Raw genomic sequence first — 18,975 nt, 5'->3', positions numbered from 1 at the left:
TATCAATCAATCAATCAATCAATCAATTTTATTTATAAAGCCCAATATCACAAATCACAGTTTGCCTCACAGGGCTTTACAGCATACGACATCCCTCTGTCCTTATGACCCTCACAGCTGATCAGGAAAAACTCCCCAAAAAAACCCCTTTAACGGGGAAAAAAAACGGTAGAAACCTCAGGAAGAGCAACTGAGGAGGGATCCCTCTTCCAGGACGGACAGACGTGCAATAGATGAATAGATGTTTATTTGGGGAGTTTTTCTTTATCTGCTGTCAGGGTGAGAGGACAGAGGGATATTGTGTGCTGTAAAGCCCTGTGGCAAACTGTGATTTGTGGTATTGCGCTTTATAAACAAAATGTCTAAATGGACATTACACTGAAGAAAAACAGGTNACCTCAGGAAGAGCAACTGAGGAGGGATCCCTCTTCCAGGACGGACAGACGTGCAATAGATGAATAGATGTTTATTTGGGGAGTTTTTCTTTATCTGCAGTCAGGGTGAGAGGACAGAGGGATATTGTGTGCTGTAAAGCCCTGTGGCAAACTGTGATTTGTGGTATTGCGCTTTATAAACAAAATGTCTAAATGGACATTACACTGAAGAAAAACAGGTTAACACAGAGGAAGTGTTGAGTTTAACTGGGGAGCAGGGAAATTAGAAACTATCATATCTGAGAATTCACAGTAATGATACGTTTTTTTGTCCCCAAAGAGCGACTGAATGCACAGCAGCAATAAAACAGAAAATCACGAAGCATATCATAAACATATCATATAAATACAACATAGGGAAAAAAATAGGAGGACAGGAGTCAAAAATATTCTAAAAAATTATTAAAAATAAATACAGTAAGTTTTGCAGTCTTGAGATATTCGGACTTGGTGTTCTGTGTGCCTCTCCTCACAGAGTTATGTTTGGAGACAACAGATGGTATGAAAGAGCTTTTGTGTTTGTTATTTTTGGCTAACAAGAACCAGCAGGTCCAGTTAGATCTGAATCTGTGTGTGTGTGTGTGTGTGTGTGTGTGTGTGTGTGTGTGTGGGGGGGGGGGGTGCTGCAGTCATAAATTCAGCCCTGACCTGAGCCGTTACTCTCCCGTCAAACCGCCGAAGTGCTCTCGACTGTGGAGGATTTTATTCTTGTTTTTAATCGGCTTGGTTTTGTGTCTAAATTTGGCCTTTGTACGTGTAGAAGATAACACAAAGTGAGGACTCACTGAGGCAGGTGTTGTGTGTGAAGTCCCGGTGGAAAGCGTCACACTCGCGCTCCTGATTGCTGGTGCCCCTGCAGGTACACCACAGGCTCATGGTGATGTTGGATGGACTGCTGTCGCTGTAGTTCGGCGTTACATCAGAGCCTGAGATAGAAAGAGAGGAAGGGGGAAGGAGGGGGAGTTCATGTTGGGGAGGAATAAGAATTAGGATGCAGATTAGCCGGGAAGAAAGCTAAAGACGATTTTTGCAAATTGAGAATTGAATCAGTGGATGATTTCCAGAGAGGAAGTGAGTCACCTGCAGTGTGTTCCTGTAACAAAGACACACCACTGACAGAATAACAGCACCTACTGTAAACTGTCTAATAAAAGATGGTATTCAAATAACGGCAGAGGAAAGCGGACGGTACCTGATATAGACTGATTGAAGGTTGTTAGAATTATCTGCACATCAATCAGCACAGGAACACAAGAGTGTCTTTTTTAAAACAACTCTTTTTTCTGACTAAATATCCATCGTATTGATAAAAGAGGGAAAATTAGAGTTCACAGCTCTAATATATTCAAATTTCTCTCCACTGTGGAGGTTAATAAATAAGAGTTTACAGGCGCATCCCACTAAACATGTCGCTTTCCTTTTACAGAGCAACAATTTTGTCATGATAACCACATGATTTCTTGAGTTAACGGGTTTTCTGAGGTCACAGTGAGCTTCACCTTTGACCACTAAATTCTAATCAGTTCAATAGACATTTGTGCCAAATTTAAAGAACCTCCCTAAAGGTGTTCTTGAGATATCCCAGTTTCAACAATGAGATGGAGGTAAGGTCACAGTGACTTAGACCTTTGACCATCAAATTCTAATTAGTTCATTCTTGACTCAAAGTAGAAGTTTGTGCGAAATTTGAAGCAATTCCTTCAAGGTGGTCTTGAGATATCACAGATATGAGAATGAGACAGAGGGAAAGTCACAGTGACCTTGGCCTTTAGCCACCAAATTCTAATAACTTTATTGTTTAGTCCAACTAGACATTTGTGCCAAATTTGAAGAACTTCCTGAATGGTATTCTTGAGATATCACGGTCACAAGAATGAAACAGAAAAGATCACAGTGACCTTGACCTTTGACTAACAAATTACAAACGTTAGTCCTTCTCTCACAGTGGACATTTGTGCCAAATTAAAAACAAAAATTCTTCAGGGTGTTCATGAGGTATTGTGCTCACAAGATTGAGACAGACAAGGTCACATTGACCTTGACCTTTGACCACCAAAAGCAAATCAGTTCATCTTTGGGTCAAAGTGAACATTTGTGCCAAATTTGAAAAAAAAAAAAAAAAATCTAAAGGTGCTGATGAGATATTGCATTTACAACACTGAGACAGATGAGGTCACAGTGATCTTTGACCACCAAAGTCTAATCAGTTCATTCTTGAGTCCAAGAGGACGTTTGTGCCAAATTTTAGGAAATCGCCTAAAACCGTTTTTGAGTTGTGGGAAGAACAAACAACCCTCCGGCCACGCCCCCACCGGTGCGGAGGCTTAAGAACAGATGAACTTACCAATGAGGCCGACGTAGGACATGAGGCAGCCGTGGTAGTTGTCATGAGGGCAGCTGGTGACGGTGTGAGATGTCATCTGGCAGTTCATGTGGAAATCAGCGAGCCGAGACCTGCAGACACAAACGCACAAACGGGATGCACTTTGGAGGTTGTTGGAAAGAGTATTTTACAGATGCCTGAACCTCCTCATCTGGACCTTTTTCAGTGTAAAGGAGTAGCGGCTCTACTCCAAGCTCCTCCCCCTATTTCTAAGGCTGAGCCCAGACACCCCGGTAACTCACTTTGGCCGCTTGTGATCTCATTCTTTCGGTCACTACCCAGAGCTCATGACCATAGGTGACAGTTGGGACGCAGATGGACCAGGAAATCAAAAGCATCGCCTTCTGGCTCAGCTCCCTCTTCACTATGACAGTCCAATGGGTGCAAACCCACATCATTGCTGAAGCCTCGCTGAATCGCCTGTCCATCTACGCCTGTTGAGTACATTGACCTTTGTTTTCTCAACCTGATTTACTGGGATTTTCAGCACAACCATCTCTAGGGTTTACAGAGGATGGTCCCAAAAAGAGAAAATATCCAGTGAGCCAAAATGCCTTGTTGATGCCAGAGGTCAGAGGAGAATGGCCAGACTGGTTCAAGATGATAGAAAGGCAACAGGAAGTCAAATAAGCACTGGTTCCAACCAAGGTGTGCAGAAGACCATCTCTGAAGCAACAACACCTTGTCCAACCTTGAAGCAGATGGGCTACAGCAGCAGAAGACCACACCAGGTGCCACTCCTGTCAGCTAACAACAGGAAACTGAGGCTACAATTCACACGGGTTTTCTCACCAAAACTGGACAATAGAAGATTGGAAAAACCACATTCAGATGGAAGCATGGATCCATCCTGCCTTGTATCAACGCTTCAGGCTGCTGCTGGTGGTGTAATGGTGTGGGGGAGATTTTCTTAGTACCAACTGAGCATGGTTTAAACACCACAGCCTACCTGAGTATTGTTGCTGAGCGTGTCCATCCCTTTATGACCACAGTGTACCCATCTTCTGATGGCTACTTCCAGCAGGATAACGCACCATGTCACAAAGCTCACATCATCTCAAACATGACAATGAGTTCACTGTACTCCAATGGCCTCCACAGTCACCAGATCTCAGTCCAATAGAGCACCTTTGGGATGTGCTGGAACGGGAGATTCTCATCATGGATCAACTGTGTGATGTCATCATGTCAATATGGACCAACATCTCTGAGGAATGTTTCCAGCACCTTGTTGAATCTGTGACACCAAGAATTAAAAAGGGGGTCCCACCCTGTACCAGCAAGGTGTCCCTAATAAAGTGGCTGGTGGGTGTATAAAGCTTTGAAATTTGCATCAACTGTCCTTTCCTAATGATGACTGTGAACAAGCCAGAGCTCTAACAAGCTAACTATGGTCTGAGAGCTTCATTGTGTTGGGGTGCCCAAACTTTGTTTATGCCACTGTAAGTATCTATAAATCTAGCAGGACACACTGATGTCACCTCCTCGTTAAACGTTAATTATTCATGAACTCAATCTGCTAATATTATTATTTATTTAATTTCTTTTGTCCTCCTGTTCCACCCGTCCGTCTGAGCACTGCAGTAAAAACATTAACTAGAACAGATCAGATGCAGAGAAACTCTCCTGACGGTGGAAATAAAAGGCTGATTCACACAGTAGTTTGGGAGATTATCTCTGCATTTCCAGTACGCATGTCCTGCAGTATCCACCACATCATGCATATGTTAATGCACCAGGAACTGTCACAGGCAATAACTGTACAGCTGCTGAGCTTAATCTACTGCCTGTCCTAGTTTCCTGTTTCTCCATCCTGTCTTGTCTCCTCTCTTCTTTTGTCTCCCTCTCTATTCTCTTTAATTCCTGAGCCTCTGTCCTGCCTCATGATTCTTCTTCTTGTCTTTCTGAGTGCGATGTTGCAGCGTGTTGGAGAGACAGATGGACGGACGGACGGACGGACGGACGCAGGAGGAGGAAGGTGAAAGATGTCGTATGGTGGCATCAGCAGGGTGGCACACATGTGTGATCCCAGCGCTGTATGACGCCACACGATAGACACAGTCCTCCTCTGTGTGTGAGTGTGTGTTTGTGTGAACGCATGAGTGCCTGACACGACTCGCTCACACATGCGTCAGTGTGAAAATGTTTGTTTGCTCGTCTGTCGACTGCGAGGAATGATACAGTTTGACAGGCCTGAGTGCTGTGCTTTTGACTTTCACACAGAGGTCAGAGTCTGTGTGACTGAGTGTGTGTGTGTGTGTGTGTGTGTGTGTGTGACTGTGAGTGTGTGTGTGTGTGTGTGACTGTGAGTGTGTGTTGTCCTGCTTGAGTAATCCTGCCGACGATGCCAACTCGAGACAAAAGACACAGCCATAATCCACACTGACAAACACACACTTTCCTCTAGTCTCTCTCACTGTCCGCCTCTGCATGTGAAACACACACACACACACACACACCCTTGTGAGGACCCTGACTAACATAGTGCATTACCTGTCCCCTTACTCTAAGGGACTGTTTGTTATTTATGAGAAGTCAGGGGGAGGGGCATACACATTTAAATGGCTTATCATGTATTTATTTTATCACTGGTTTTTAAAGAAAAACATGCCTTCCAAATCCTGGCAATTTTCCATTTTTGGTGATAAGTTTTGGAGAAAATTTTTGGCAATTTTTTTATATATAAAAAAAATGCCCGCACATTTTTTTTCTGTCTTTTTTTTTTTGTTTGCCTTTTTTTTAAATTATTTTTTAAAGAAACACTCCTGTCAGAAAGAAAAATAAAACACCATAAACAAATCTGATCTTAAATTAATGATATTTTATCAAAATCACTTTATTCTACATCTCATTTAAAATTTGGACCAAAAAAAAAAGGTGTTTGCATGAACGAACCAGCACGAACAACAAGAGAGAAAAACTTTTTCAACTCCAGGATTTTGTCTTCAACTTTTAACTTCCAAACATCAAAGGGTAAGTGGTAGACGGATGGTGGAGGACATGAGTAGCTTCAGGGAGGGTCACATCCCAGTCACCCCCCTCCTTTGAAAGGTAAAGAACAGTCCCTAACTTCAACCATCAGAACTTAATACCTAAAGGCCCATTTATGCTCCCTTTACGTACGAAAATGTATATGTCTGTTTCAAACGATGTTACCGTCACTGCCCACATACTTCCATGCATCCTTTACATTGGCATGGATGTTAACCAATATATCCACCAGGGGGCAGCCCAGAGTCAAAAGTTTATGACAACAACCTCAAAAACAAACATGGCGACTGTGGAGGAGATATTGATAATGTACCTCTTGCATAAAAGACAAAAACAGAGGGACCCCAGTCGGAGGGCACGAGGGTCAGCCCTGGGAGCGGAGCGGAGCGGAGCCGGGAGGGCGGGCGGGTGGGTGGGCTCCACGGAGAGGGAGGTCTCCGTGTTTGAGGCGGGAGCGGGCAGCGGGAGGTTGGACACTCCCAGAGAGGGGAGAGGGAGAAATATAACAAAATAAGATGAAACAGGAAAAACCTGTCTCCCTCTTTTATTTTATTTTTTCAGCGTTTCAGGCGAAAAAGCCATTGTTATTTCTTCTTTGTGTCTCACTAGAGCTAAGTAGCTACAATGAAGAAGTGAGGACCAGCCAAAATGTCCTCACTTTTCAAAAACGTCCTCACTGTTGCTAAAATACATTTTTTTTGGTCCTCACTATGTATCCTGTACAAGTACACACACACACACACACACACACTCAGTGACACCTCCACCCTTGGCTTGTCAGGGCAGACTGCAGTGTGAGGCCGTGACTCAGACAGTTGCTGAGTTGTGTTTTCGTGTTTGGCAGCCGTTAATTTCAAAGAAACACGAGGACAGCGTGCCGCCATGTTTGCATCTATCGGCCGTACATCACCCGCAGCTCAGCACTGATTTCTATCATCTATCCTCCTTTCATTCTGTCTCTTTATTATACGACAGCCAAACTTCACACACGAGAAATGCTCTTTCATAAAGCATCATGTTCGCTTTTATTGTCATCACAGTTCCTCAGAAGTGTTGAAGCAGCCGAACGCTCAGATGAGTGCTGGTGAGCTCCGTTAGATACAGCTGGGATTCATGGGAGCAGAACGTCACATCCTTTTATGCTGAGGGGAAAACAAAGCATTCGGTACCATGCTGAAGAGTTGGGAGGGTTAGTTTTAAAACATATTCCACTACAGAGCACTGAATTCATGTCCTACAATGTCATTTGTAATGTATTCTATTAGATTATTATATGAGAAGGTGTTGAAATAGAAGTATGAGGGAAGCGACGTTTATGACGTTTGAAATATCTATTTTTGTATAAGTAAGTACAAATGAACCTTCCCCATTGACTCACACTGGCAAACAGACGCAGGGTCCACAGTGTCACTAAAACACACCAAAACAGTGGTATGACCCTTTAAATGACCCCTGCAGCCATCTCATGCATTAACGTCCTCCTCTTGGAGCTCTGAACTTTACTGAATCAACCTCTGAGCTTTGTGCTCGCTGCCAAAACCTCAGGTCATGTCTTATTTAAATATGTTTATTTTTTCATGTGTTCTGGCCCAAAGCCCTCTCATTATGACGGGCTGGAGTCTCATTCAGAGGAAACATCTCAGGTCAGACAGAGTACAGTACTTTTTTTCCCCTCTGTCCTCACGGTTGATGATTAGTTTAGTTGAATCATTAACGAGCCCTGTGGGGACATGACAAAGCCCGGGCAGGATTTGATCAAGTGGTTTCAGAGGCGCTAAATTGAGCCACTCAGCGATCTGTGCTCCGACCCTCCTGCTGTCTGCGGCACCATCGTCATCATCGTCTCTCTCTGTGACCTTCATCCGTCACTGCTGCTAACTGCTTCTCACACCGTTAGCGTGCATTGTTTAAAGATCAATTAGTGCCTCATCTTCTCATTAGTGCTGATATTAGCTCTTCTATCAACTCCTGTCACAACTTTTAGAACTGAAAAATGTCAACAGTCATTTCCAACCGGTCACAGCTCAGAGTTTCACACTCACGTTTCAGCCTGTTCTGAAGAAAACCTAAAAACATTAAGATTCTCAGGTTCTGCAGCCTCGTCTGTGATAATGGATTTTTATTTATGTTTAGTCATGATGGAAATCTGAGACAATGTTTTTAAACATTTTTGTCCAAGAAAATTCATGACGTTTTAGTCAACTTTTAGTCACTATGTTTTCTATAGACCCTTTTACTGTTAGTAAACTAGTCTGGGGCTGTTTAGTGGCCATTTTGGTAAGGAACCTGAACCAGGGCGAGAGCGACAGGATCCGGAATTCAATGGATGCGCCTTTCCGTCAAAATAAAAGCACCAAGCTAATAAAAATGCGGTGAAACTTTTTAATTTAAAGAATATAATTTACAAGAAAGGCCCAAGCCATTAAGTTAATCGATTTTCTTACACCCCAAATCAATGTTGCGCCAGAATTTAAAGTTTTACTTTGGTGAACACTTTTACTTTAGTGAATTTGGTGAATTCCAGATCTGCTCTCTAGACTGGAACCAGAATCCAGACAAAATTCTGGTGAGGATCAAACTGAAAAGTCTGAAAGTCCGGACCAAACAAAGTAGGAGTGAAAGGGACTCTCCGTTTGATCAGTCTGTCTTCCTTTTTCGGGTTGCTCTGCTGTGTAGACAGTTGTTAATGCCGGAATAGCAACTTCCCCTGCAGGATTCTCTTCCATTGAATCAGACTTTCACCATCAAAAGTGTGTCGAATGACCTGTGAGCAGCTCCTGTTTGCAGCATACTCATGGATGCACACACATCTGTCACTGGATTACTGTGATACAGGAGAAACCTTAAAACATAAAGATTAGTAGGCAGGTTCTGCAGCCTCTCCGGTGAGTTCTTTGCAGATTTATGGACATTTATTCATGATGGAAAGGATAGCCTCAAAAAGTTTAAGTCACACTGAATTTAAAAAAAGTTGTCTCATGTCTGTGTTTAAATTTGAGTTATTATAAGAGAAGAAAAGTGTGAGATTCGGTTGAAGTGCCGTCACTGTCTATGAGCTGCTGAGCGGACAAACCCCAACAACTGACTGTTGTCTTCATAAAAACCTGCGTCCACCTGTTTCTCTCACCTCACGCAGTATCTTTCACTTCACCCCCACTTCAACTCCCCCACGCCTCCCCGAGGACGCGCCTCACAGTTTGAAAAAAAAAACTCAGATCCAACGCAAGTTTGACAGTTTCACAAAAATAAAGCCCGACTGGTTTAAAGTGTGTAAAGTTAGCCAGGCTAGCCTCGGGCTAACTCACAGCCATGTTTTCATGATAACAGTCATAGACACCTGCTGACCAGTGTTTCCATGGTAACTATCACAGACACCTGGTGAGCAGTGGTTCCCAATGACAAAAAAAAAGAAACAAAAACTAAAAACAAGCTGAATTTTCACAGGAAATACTGAACTTAAATAACATGTTTGCAACCATGAGACTAGTGTGACGCACAAAATTCAGAAGGAGGGCAGGAAGGGATAAATATATGTACTGCATGATTAAATAAAGATAAAAGTGAAGACACAAAAGTGCTGCATGAGGCTGCAGGCAGCAGGTATCATCAGAAACCCATGCTGTGATCCACACAAAACAAAGCAAAGAGATCTTCACCACAACTTTACTGATTTGTTCAGTGTGGAAATGACCTCGACCTCCAGACCTCCCGAAGTTACTAACGTTAGACTGCAAGCTGATGAAAGAGTACCAGAGTCCAGTGGACTATGACTGTTACGTGTGAGGTTGGGTCGACGACTGAAACGACTTTTTGATCGGATGAGTGAATGTGCTTGAGTAAAGGACTGTGTCCATGTAGCATTTTTCTTCAGCAGAAAAGCGGTGGCAAGGCGCTGGGGAGCGCTTCATAAATACGTTTTTTAATGGCGTGCTGTGACATCAATATCTTGACACTAACATTAGCCAGGTAGCAACACAACATCAAGCGTCCGCCGGCTGATCTGCTCTCAGAACATTCTGTCATTGTTGTGACAGTAGACAGTAGCTTAGCTAAAGAAGCAGCAATGACGTCACCGATGCCTTTCTGAAAAGTTCAGGGATTTTAAACTTGAAGTGCTCGGGCGGACGCACAAAAAAGGCAGAGTGCTCTGAAAGAAAAGACGCTGGGTGCAGCACTTTATCTTTTGGTGGCTGCATGCAGCAGCATACGCTCGCTCCATAACACCTGGAAAAAGATGCCGGTGCTGAAAACAAATGCTATGTGAACACAGGCTCTATAACTGTTGTTATATTTCAACTCTGTGCACGGACGCTACTAACTAAATTTAGCTAACTTAAGCCACTGCGTTCTACCTACTAGGTCAAACATTCCTTGAGGACTGGCGACTCGCTGTCAGGCTAAGGTAACTAGTGAACATTAGCTAACTTTATCAACTATTTTCTACCTACTAGGTCAACCGTTCCCAGAGGTCGGATGAAACCCTGTCAGGCTAAGGTTAACCTACTAGCTAACGTTACGTTTCCGCCTAATGTTAGGATAGACCATTCTATTAGATAAGAGTGGCTAGCTAACGCTATATAACTTTGGCCACTATTTTCTAAGCACTACGTGAAACTCTGTCAAATGAACCTTACTATTACTATTTTGTACCAGGTCAACTGTTCCCAGAGGTCTGGCGAAACACTGTCAGGCTAACATTGCTAGCTAATGCTTCCTAACTTTAGCCACTGCTTTCTACCTACTGGGTAAACTGATCCTTTGGCTCAAGTTACTCGCGACTGTTAGCTAACTTGAGCCACTTTCTCCCTGCGTATTAACACTTGGTCAATCTTTCCTTTGGCTAACGTCAGTAGTTAATATCAGCTTACTTTAGCCACTGTTTTTAGGTCAACTGTTCCCAGAGGTCTGGTGAAATGCTGGTAAAAATCTTCTGTCCTAAATTTACTTTTTATCTAGTTTTAAGCCACATTTCCCCCAAAAAACACTTTAGATCTTGGTTGTTTTTAGCTGTATGATTTAGTTCTTTAAATCTTCAGTTAACAAAGAAACAAGCTGAGCAAACGTCAGCAGCAGCTCGGCTCCAGCCCTTGTGCCAAACAGTGATTTTTAACATGAAACATCTTTATTCAGTGTTTTTAAAGTTTAAATAGTTTAGGAGAGGAGGAGACCTCCTTAACTGATTGTTTTAGGTATCTTATATGTTTTGCTGCTGCCCCCCATCCTGTCTGTTTTCCCAAACTCTGGGCGTACCAGCCGCCATCTACTGTATGAGTACGTCACACAAGCCCACTTCAAACAATCTGAACTGTCCCTTTAATCAGGACTAATTGTCTAGGAATTCTGGGTAAATTAAGCAAACTAAACTGCACGGCTCATCACACGCCTTGAGAAGCGAATCATTTGCTCCTGACAGAGAAAACAAAGCTAAATTTAACTGAGTGTGGATCAGGTAATGTGACTGTGAGTCATTTAACGGTGACATTTGAGGAAAGAGCAGTCGAGAACAAAGCAATGACCTCCGTTTGCATTATGAGCCGAGTGTCTGAAGACGTGGGAGGAATCACAGACATCATCACATTGCTATAAACATGGAAACAGCGAGCTGCTTGCTGTCATGATATCTCCATGTGTGTGTTAAATGGTCCTCAGCGCAGCATGTGATGCTCTCAATTAAGACTGTGTGTGTGTGTGTGTGTGTGTGTGTGTGTGTGTGTGTGTGTGCACGAGAAGGTGAGGAATATTAAAATCAAATTACAGCGAGGCTGACTGAGTCCAAATGGCCTCATTACGGACTGTCAGTCAGCACATACACACCGCTCCATACAACATTACATATTATGCTTCATAATAGGCTCCATTCATTTACGTGTGTGTGTGTGTGTGTGTGTGTGTGTGTGTGTGTGTGTGTGTGTGTGTGTGTGTGTGTGTGCTGTCAGGGATGCATCTTTTCTCTCTGACCCTGAGTCGTCAGTCATGGTGTAACACACTCACACATCCCCGAGTCTTATTCAATTATCATGTCGGCATTAATAGGGATAAACAACACACACACACACACACACACACACACACACACACACACACACACACACACACACATTGTCTATTAGCCTGTTAGTAAGTCTACATTTGACTTAAACTCATCCCAATGACACTACCACGGACATAAATTAAGAACACACAGTCATGTAGTCATGAGCAGATTTAAGGACATTTAAAGTGTTATTTATTAATGTTCTGTAAAATCAGCTGTGACTCTTCATATGATGCGTCTGTAAATATAAACTGATTATGAATTCATGTTCACATTGGCAGCTACGATGTAAAGAAAGCGCAGCATTATTATGAATATGTGTAATGAGTTTGTCACACCACAGGAAAGTGTCTCATGAACCACCTCGCCAAATCAAAATGATTAAAAAGGTTGCAGAGTTTATGAGAGGACGTTTTAAAGTGTAGAACAATGAGCAGTATTTGTTCTGAGACAGTGGGGGCATGTTCACTGAGGGAGCTGAAATGAAGATCGAGCTGCTGAAAAGCAACCGTCACTAATCAGCAGCTAACCCACTGGCACGATGCACACACAACCCCAAGTCTGTCACTGTACTGTCGCACAGTGACAGACTCTGGTTAGCGGCTAACCCAGCAGCACAAAGCCACACAGGCCCGTACTGGAGATTGAGCTTGTGGGATGTAGCAACACTGCTCACACGGGGGCTGAATGAAAGGACACTGATGCTATCTACGCACTCTAACGTCAGTGGTAACGTAGTTTTATATAGTTGGGGAGAGGTTATGATAAGAACGGCTCCAGTGTGTCATCGGGCTGTGATTTGAGTCCTGCCCGAAAAATCCAAAAAGCCCAAGGAACCATCTGACTCCTCAGTTCAGTCTGTTCAGACTTTGAATATTTCAAATTAATCACAAAAATTAAGGCTTTAATTTGACAGCACTGGTTTGATCTCATTTCCTCACACAGTCGAAACAATATGGGATGTCTACAATGACACAGGTCACCTTGGCAACCTAATGAAGTTATAAATACATCAGCTCATTAAACAGCTGCCTCCCCTGCTGTGATGGAGAAGGTTCATAAAGTTAAAGATGAACTCCGGGGATTTTCCACATCAGTGTGTCTCCAGGTGTTGTCGAGTTTTAAAAGTAGTATAAAGCCTTCAGTGTCTCCAGAGGAAGCTGTGAGGTCTGATAAATGTCCTCGAGTGATGTCACTTAAGTCAGCGTTGGTTAAAGACTACAAGTTTGAAGAGTAAACTAAAATTACTGCCTCACGGTCTCACGCCTTCACGAACCACTCTGTCTCTGACAGTCTCCATCCATGTCAGTGAAAACATGGATGCTTCACACACAGAAGATCTATACAATCAGCACAGTTTCAAGATTAGAGTCACCAATTCAGTATCTGACCAAATGTCTCCCCTTCTGTTCCTGAGATATGACGTTAAGACATGATGATGTCACAGTCAAGCTGACCTTTGACCTTTGACCTTCATTATTTTATCCTGTCAGACATTTGTGTCAAGTTTGGTCAGAATTAGTGAATGAATTCTTCAGTTATGGACAAAAACATGTTTTGGGAGGTCACAGTCACCTTGACCTTTGACCTTGGACAACCAAATTCTAATCAGTTCATCACTGAGTCCAAGTGGATGTTTGTGCCGAATTTGAGGACATTCCAGTAAGGCCTTCTTGAGATATCGCAAACACAAGAATGAGACAGATGCAAGGTCACAGTGACTTTTGACCACAAAAACCTAATCAGGTGATTGCTCAGTCTAAGTGGACGTTTGTGCCAAATTTGAAGAATTTCCCTCAGGGTATTAAAAGACTTAGTGTTCACAAGAATGTGCTGAATGGCTGTACATACGGGTGTGGAGATAGAAAGAAGGTTTGGAGGAAACTTTAGCTGCTGCTAGCATAGCACACCACAGTCTGCCACCAGACTGTCAGAGGGAGAGGTGCATTGTGGGTAATGTAGGCGAACAATGTGAGGAATAAAACAGATGATATCTCAGATTCTGCTGCATCGATTTTGCCCCTTTTTTTAAACTGTGGTTTGTGAGTCTGATGGGAGCGTGAGGATAAATCTGTTCTAACAAAGGATCAGGAGTTACGTGACTTCCTGTTGAAGCAGCGCTCTGAAGTCTGAGCAGCGTCAGCAGCAGTTTGTTGTGTCTGTGGAGATATTTTGTCTCTGCAGTTTAGATCTCATTATTTTGTGTAAATGTAACACAGGACGTTTGTGTTTGTTGTGAGTATGAAGATGAGCAGCAGCTAACGGGCCGTGCTTTGATTCATCATGTCACTGTGCTGGAAACTACACGAGACATGACACGCGACACTGCGATGTCATTACTAGTGATGCTTTTTGCTGAGACGTCTTTAACCTCGTTGCACGTGTTTAGTTTCCTCATCTGCCTTCATCTGTGTGTGTGTGTGTGTGTGTGTGTGTGTGTACACATCTGTGTGGTGATTAGCTGCTTTGTTTTGTCTTGATGTTCTCTTTAATTAACAGTCCCTAAGTGGGACTGCTTATTTACATATTTACATATTTGCATAGCTTATGAGTTTCTGGTTGCCGCTCTGGATCAGCGTCAGCAGAGACTCCCCTCTGGTTACTTGGGGTTAACTCGCCTTATTTCCCCTCTAAGACTCATCCCTCGCTCCTCATCGCTCCTGTAAACCGAGCGGACACATTCAGACGAGCGGCGAGGAAATGAGATGAATCAGGGAGTGTGTTTGTGTAAACTCTCACACACACACACAGTCATCACAGTGAGAGGGCCTGTTGCGTCGCCGCCGTCCTCTGTGACCTCCAGAAAAGAGGCAGCTATTTCCATCACACCACCACCTCACCTCACTGACCGTGTAATGGAGCGATGCAGGCGCTAGATTGGCTTCCTCGCCTTAAAACACCATTCAGCTGCTGCTGGCGGCGTTGGAAAAGCAGTTTAGCCCACCACGCCTCGGTGCACGGGCGGGTGTGTTTGCATACATACCACTGTCATTAGTGGGAGTGTTCTCGGTTTGATGGAGGTCAGAAGGAACCTGATACGCAGAAATCTTCACATCCACCAGATGTGTCCTGATGGAAACCTCCAGCAGCTCCATCACAAGTTCAGCAGCGTGCTCACAGTGTGACCCTGCTCCAGGTCATAAAGGGTCACTTCACACAAATTATAATGTATATACTTTTCCTGGAGCTGCTGTTTGACGGACTGATGTCTGAAAACTGAGCACGGGAAACTGAAACTGTCTGCAGGGCCAAGGTATATGTGTTCATTGTGATTGTAATCAGATATTTTTGTAAACTGATATTTTCTCCTCCATTTAAAAAAAATCTGACCACACAACCCCACTTTTTAAAATATCTCTGTCGACTCTCGAACACTAATGCCACTCCAAACGCTCACGTGTGTTGCTGCTGCTGTAACTTCTGTATTCCTACAACTGAAAGTCGGTGCTCCACTGAACGATCACCAACATGATCCTGCAAATATTTCACAATAAAGAGCCTCATGGTGACAAATGAAGGGACTCTGTCCACAGAAACGTTGTCAGAAGGCTTTTATTTTGAAATGGAAGCAGGAAGTGTTGATTTATCAATAAAAACTTAGTTTTTCATGTCTGTAGCTGTGTCACAATTGACCTATGGCTAAGTCCCGCCCTCACACGCGATGAGCCAATCACAGTGCGTATAGCCATTCCCATACACTGGGACATTCTCTGCCTGGACGTCCATTGAAATGCATTACAGAAAGTCAGTTTGTTCGGTTTTATGAGCTTTTTCTGAGATTTGAAGTTTAAAAATGGTCAAACGGTGTGCATGGGGTACATGCAACTCTGACACAAGGTATCCTGAGAGGCTGGGCGACCAGGTGTATTTTTTACACTTTAAACCACATCTCAACCGAGAAAAGTGTCTCCTTTGGATAAAGTTGTGTGGTAACGTTAGACCACAACATCAACTCAACGTGAATAAGATTAACAATGATGTCTACATCTGTTCTAAGGTAAGTCAACATTGTGTTTGAGGCAACATATTGTCACTTTGCTGGAAAGAAATATAAAGTTATCTTTAACATCTCTAGCTAACGTTAGCTAAAGTTAGCCTAACGTTAGCTCCTAGCTGCGTTGTTCATCATGTCACCTTGTTTGCTGGGAGTTCATTAGCCTATTTTGTTCTAGTTTTGTACTTTGGTGATCGTACATCATTGTTAGCTGTTGTCCAAAGGGCTCTAGTTAAGCTAACGTTAACTTCTGGAGCTTAGCTTCATTAACTTATCTGTAATGGCAGAGATAACAAAGGTTGGCAAACGTTATGCTGAATGATTCAGTGTAAATACTGTAGCACCAAACTAACGGAGAGACACTCTTGGTAAAGATGGTAAAAAGGCCGTTATCCTTTTCTCATATTCTGAGCCAAAAACCTTAACTTCAGTGGCACTTTAACTTGTTGTCTTTGATGGTGACGGCAACCAGATGCGGTTCACAAGCGTACACTGTGACCTGTAAATTTTGGCTTGTAATTTAAGCTTTTCATCGACCTTCTCAACAATAAAATGATGAATATATCCCTCCAATGCGTAGTTTAGGCCCTTTTGGTTACTTCTCAATGACATCTGATCGTTATGTCCCAAAAATCACCGTGTACTGTGACACCTGCCATGGAGGGGGGCGTGGCTTAGCCATAGGTCAATTCAGGGGCTGCAGCCTTTGCAGGACACAGCCTTCATGGTCGATATCGGCCGCGTCCTTTGAAGACCGCATCAGCCGAACCAAACGGTCTCTGAAATGGGACGGTCTGTTCTGCAGAGGATTTCCTGGTTGCATCACCAGTTGTTCTCGCGCCGACCCGTTGCCATTCCTGTTAACTAGCAACCAGCTGCACTTGACAAAAGAAGGAGTGAACTAGTAAGTTAGTTAGCCCTAAATCATGGACCCACAGATTATATGTATGAACTGAACTGAGACACAGACGACAGATATAAACATTGAAACTGCAGTGAAAGATGGCACGATGTCAAAATTACTGCAAATGTGAAAGGAATCTATTTTTAGCAGGTTTACCCATGTTTGAAAAATCTGCGTACACACGCTAATTTTGGTGAATTTCCAACATTTCCAGGCCTGGAAAACAGTTTTTATAATTGGATAACTTTTCCAGGAATTTTATGATGATGACAGTAAGAGGATTAAATACTGTCCTTGCTGCACATATACAGGTTATAATGATTCAAACTTCTAAAAGGTTTTTGGATTCACACAAAAGCAGATCCTCATTTCTAGCTTAAGGCCCCGAATTCAATGTTCAACATTTATGAAACAGAAAATAAAACACCTGTCATCATCACAGCTGAATCAATGACTCACTAACTCCACCTGCTTTGTCTTCAGGACAATCAACTATTGATGGTATCACTTTTTTATTTTGGTATCCACGGACGTCTCAATCTCTCAATTTGTTCTCAGCCCACTAAAAAATCTGATTCTCTCCGTCGCTGTGTGACACTAAATCTCTCTCATTTATGAGCAACAGTTGTCCTTCCAGCGGCGCTCAGAGCAGAGATTGTTACTGTTCATCACTCAGCAGAGAAACATCTCTGTCTCTGATTATCAAAGGACGGAGCAGCAGAAACATGTTTTAAAAAATAATCAGCAACACTCTGACCAGCTCTCAGAGGAGCTGTGAATGTGTAACTGAAGCACCGCGAGTCATCGTCCCAACATGTGCAGACTGTCTTAATTTTAAGCTGACATTTACAGCACTGAAAATTAGACACATGACTTTCTGAGATAGTTTAATGTTGTAGGAACAATTTACTTTGAAAAAAAGGTCTCATGTTTCATCATGTTTGGCACAGCTGTCTCTTCCCTGACTACAGATTTTACAAAATGTCATTATTCATTTGCTCCTGTATTTTCATTGTTTCATCACAAAACCAACAACAACAACCAAAAAAGAAAAGAAAAGAAAACCACCAATAAACAACTTGGCTCACAACGTTTTAAAAAGCTTCTGTGAAATCAGCCATTTCAGCATTTCTGAAGAGGACATACGGCCCAAACACACCGGTGGCGAATACCACGTGTCAAAAAATACGCCCTCTCATTTTCAATGTACAACCCCAGACGCGCCCTGCGGCACTTCACACCACTGTCCTATTTCCAGCCTCACCCCCCCTGGATTAAATGCATTTTTGCCTCACTCACTCTCTGCTTGTACAGACCAGCTCCCTTAGCAGCTCTTCTTCTCTGCTCCTGTAGCAGCTTGACTGCTCTCCTCACCATGGATGTATGAAGAGAACTCTGTAGCTGTTGCTGTATCTCGTGTGTGATGAAGAGTGGATGAGGAGAGTCTTGTTGTTGAGGTTGAGAAATATCTCGAGCTAAATGACCCACAGTCCTGTCATTATAAAGACAATGGCCAGAAAGATACTTCCTGTTGAGTCACAGCTCTGGAGATCAGCTCTACAGGTGAGAAATCAGCTTTAATTAGAGAATGTGCCACAAGTGATTTTAAGCTCATACAGAGATGAAGGTGAAGGTGTCTGGTCCTCACATGACGCGCTGCAGCAGCGCTGGTGTGTTTTCAGCTTAAAAGCATTTCTGTTTTCTTCTAAATGAGTTTTTATGTTTCCATACACTGTTAACACCAGGTACATGTCCTCCTGAGACCCTGCGTCTTCATATGAGGACATCACATTCTGGGTTTACTGCACCTTATTCTTCATTCTATGTAACTCAGACCAGGGGTCCGTTTCAGAAAGGAGGTTCAACAAACTCTGAGCCTAACCCTGAACTCTGAGTTGAGTAACTCTGAGATGGGAAACTCTGAGTTACGGGTTTCAGAGCAGGTGATTTCAATCGGTTCAATCAACACAGAGTTTGTTCACTCTGAGTTAAGCGCGTGCACCACGACTTTAAAAAGCCGTCATCAATGGAGTCCCGATACCACGATTCACCATGGCAACAAGCGACAAGAAAAGGTCTGCATTTTTTTTCTCCTCTGGAGTTGGATATTTTAATGCGCTCATACAGCGAATTTGAAGCTGTTTTCAGGAAGAAGAGTAACACGGCTGCAGCAGCGAAGGTACGGGAGTCGGCGTGGGAGAAAATTACTGCTCGAGTCAATGTGAAAGTTTAAAT

General features: G+C 43.1%; 2 protein-coding genes across 2 annotated transcripts in view; both read right to left on the bottom strand.

Annotated features, from left to right (window-relative positions):
• Positions 1–18,975, bottom strand: part of LOC126396068 (uncharacterized) — a 737,953-nt gene that overhangs the window by 92,125 nt on the left and 626,853 nt on the right. The window lies entirely within an intron of this gene.
• The window catches only part of LOC126396036 (GDNF family receptor alpha-2-like), a 157,299-nt gene that overhangs the window by 20,215 nt on the left and 118,109 nt on the right, over positions 1–18,975 (bottom strand). The window contains exons 6-7 of the mRNA XM_050053862.1: positions 2,779–2,888; positions 1,220–1,360 (exon numbers count right to left, since the gene is read on the bottom strand). Of these exons, the coding sequence (XP_049909819.1) occupies positions 1,220–1,360; positions 2,779–2,888 (251 nt within the window). The remainder of the gene's footprint in view (positions 1–1,219; positions 1,361–2,778; positions 2,889–18,975) is intronic.

Source organism: Epinephelus moara, chromosome 9, assembly GCF_006386435.1.
Source record: "Epinephelus moara isolate mb chromosome 9, YSFRI_EMoa_1.0, whole genome shotgun sequence".
In the NCBI taxonomy this organism is placed as follows: domain Eukaryota; kingdom Metazoa; phylum Chordata; class Actinopteri; order Perciformes; family Serranidae; genus Epinephelus; species Epinephelus moara.
Note: the sequence above shows the minus strand (reverse complement) of the source record. Positions and strands in the feature narration are given on the sequence as shown.